At 35.2% G+C, this 2,543-nt stretch overlaps 1 protein-coding gene across 1 annotated transcript in view; it reads right to left on the reverse strand.

The window, feature by feature from the left end:
• Positions 1 to 2,123, reverse strand: part of LOC119589168 (protein phosphatase 1H-like) — a 7,575-nt gene extending 5,452 nt beyond the window's left edge. The window contains 3 exon segments of the mRNA XM_037937760.1: positions 22 to 164; positions 353 to 875; positions 1,936 to 2,123. Of these exon segments, the coding sequence (XP_037793688.1) occupies positions 22 to 164; positions 353 to 511 (302 nt within the window). The 5' untranslated portion in view covers positions 512 to 875; positions 1,936 to 2,123.
• Between the last annotated feature and the right edge of the window lie 420 nt (positions 2,124 to 2,543).

A 2,543-nucleotide genomic window follows, 5' to 3' on the forward strand; every position in this document is an offset into this window, starting at 1 on the left:
AATTAACAAAATGGCACTTACTCTGCATATCCAGTCTTCCAGGGCAGTCTGTTGATGTCCCTGGGGCAGATGATGGGCCGAATGGCATGATCAGCTGATACCTGGATTTCATCTTCCGAATTTAGTTGGAGGAAGTGTGGTCGTGTGTAGGGGAATCGCAGACCCTGAATTTTATGGAATGTCTGTTAATTTGATGAGTAGGCCATTATTTAAATTAAATCAAAGTTTAGTATTGTATTGCATACATAATTTTTTTTTCTGTTCTCCATATGCTTGAAATTTCAACAAAACTGCTCAATGATAACTAGCAGAACAGATTTAAGAAAAAAAAAAACACAATGTTGCATATCACCTTCTCTCTTGAGCTGCTTGACTGACTAGCACTTCTTGAAACCCCAGAGGCCGTGGGGAGGGTCGATGTCACCCCTGGTCCCAGAGCCCCAACGTTGCTTTCCCCCGGATCAAAACTCCCAACCACATTGTAAAGTGCAGTCTTGAACCGGCTTAACATGAGGTATTCCTAACCGGACTTCTGTGCGAGAGGATGCCAGCTATGGGAGCTTGATGACAGGTTGACAAGTCTTCTGAGAATTCCACATGGGTTCGCCTTTGTTCCTCACTCAGTTCGCTTGGATAAATGTCTGTATATCCAGTAATATTATGGTATATCCAATATTTCAATAATGAACAGCCTTGTTTTAGGCAGAAAAATATCTAAAGAAAAAAAATATTTAGAGACAAAGAGATTTAGAATGGACTTGTAATTTTTTATTCAGGAATCCACAAAAATAAATTCCAATCTATTTAACATCAAAGCAATCTTTTATCCACAATTTTCTTCAATCAAAGATCACAAAATGGTGTACATCAAGTATCTGGAAAGAGTAGAAATAATAATGATAAAAAAATATATAAACCTATACAAAGGATAACAATATATCAATATCAGAAGTCTAAAAATGAAACTTTTTCCGTAGCTATTTTGAGAAATGCTATATCTCTTTTGCTGAGGCCTATTATTGACACAAAACTCACTACCAACTTCTGAACACTTCCAACCCAAAATGAATACCTACACAAACTTAAAAATATCACATCATTATCTTTACTGTACACATTTAGGTCTATTTCTTAATACTCACTCCTTAATCAACTCTAATCAGTTTCTCTTTCAATATTTGGTTCTTTTGGCCTATACTAACAGAGTATTAGTATAACTGCTTCCACTTTATCAGATATTTCAATGACAAAGTTTGGACAAAGATAACCTATATCTCTGAAATATACTCTCAAATGATATAATCTGTTCTCTAGTTTTACCATAAACTGATATTAACAACTATTTACACAATTAATTTTTAAAATATTTTTCAATATAATATGTCACACTGATATTCAATGCAACGTATAGAAATCAGATTCTGTCAAAAATCTCCTTATGTATAAAACAATATGGAGTCATAATATCTCCAATCCACAAACTACATTACAGTATGAGAATATTAAGAGATACAGAAAAGAAGGGAAATTAATACTAAATGGCTGAACTTCATAGCTATGTGTCAGTGACCTAATGCTCTAAACAGAAAATCAAACAAAGAATACAACAAAATGAACAGCTGAGAACATTCACCCATCTGAGAAAAAATACACAACCAAGAAAAAATATAAATACATTTCATTTCCCTTCATTACACAGTTCAACCATCAAAAACGATTTCAAATCAGAGAGCAAAATCATTTTAAAGGGCACTCCAGCAAACAGTCTTGTTCCTAGCACACCATGTGACCACAACTATGTCTGTTTCACCATATAATAAATAAATTCCAGTGTGCGAGCAAGAGCGTATGTACGTATGTGTGTCAGTCACTGAATCGTGACGTGTAAGTGTGTGCACCTCTGGATCCGTGATTAAAATCTTTCCCTCTTCTTACCTTTTATCCTCGGCCTACTTCTCACTCCTCCTTCAATATGTCCTTCTTCGACTCCTAGCGGCGTCCTCGTCTTATCCTCAGCCTCGGAAAGAACTCTGTCGTCACCATTCCTTGAGAAATGTCACAAGACAAGGATGTAAACACTCCTCCTCCTTGAGATTTGCTCTTCGGTCGCTTTAATCACTAAACCCAGAGTCACGGGGCTTCAAAGAAAACGTCTTTGTAGTGTTCGGGTTCTTGGAGGGGAGACTTGTATATGTTATTTTTTTCTCTTTAATCTGTTTATCTATTATATATATTTTCTTTTTGATGGTATTCAAATGGCAGAAAAGAAATATATGTATTCTCTTGATATACAGTTAAAACATGCAAAATTTCAATATCGTTAAATTTCAATTCATTAACGCTTTGATAAGCCAGTAGAAAATTATATTTTATGAATAAATATGTAAACATAATTGTACTCAATGTGTGTTTATCTATTAGATCTCTTTGGAAGATTACGTTAACATCACTGAAAGTTGATCCTCTGCAAATCCCGAGCATTTCACCAAAAACAATCAACAGATAACCTTTGTCAGAGACAGGATGGTCCTGGCATCATTCCT

This window comes from Penaeus monodon, chromosome 25 (assembly GCF_015228065.2).
Source record: "Penaeus monodon isolate SGIC_2016 chromosome 25, NSTDA_Pmon_1, whole genome shotgun sequence".
Classification (NCBI taxonomy): Eukaryota; Metazoa; Arthropoda; class Malacostraca; order Decapoda; family Penaeidae; genus Penaeus; species Penaeus monodon.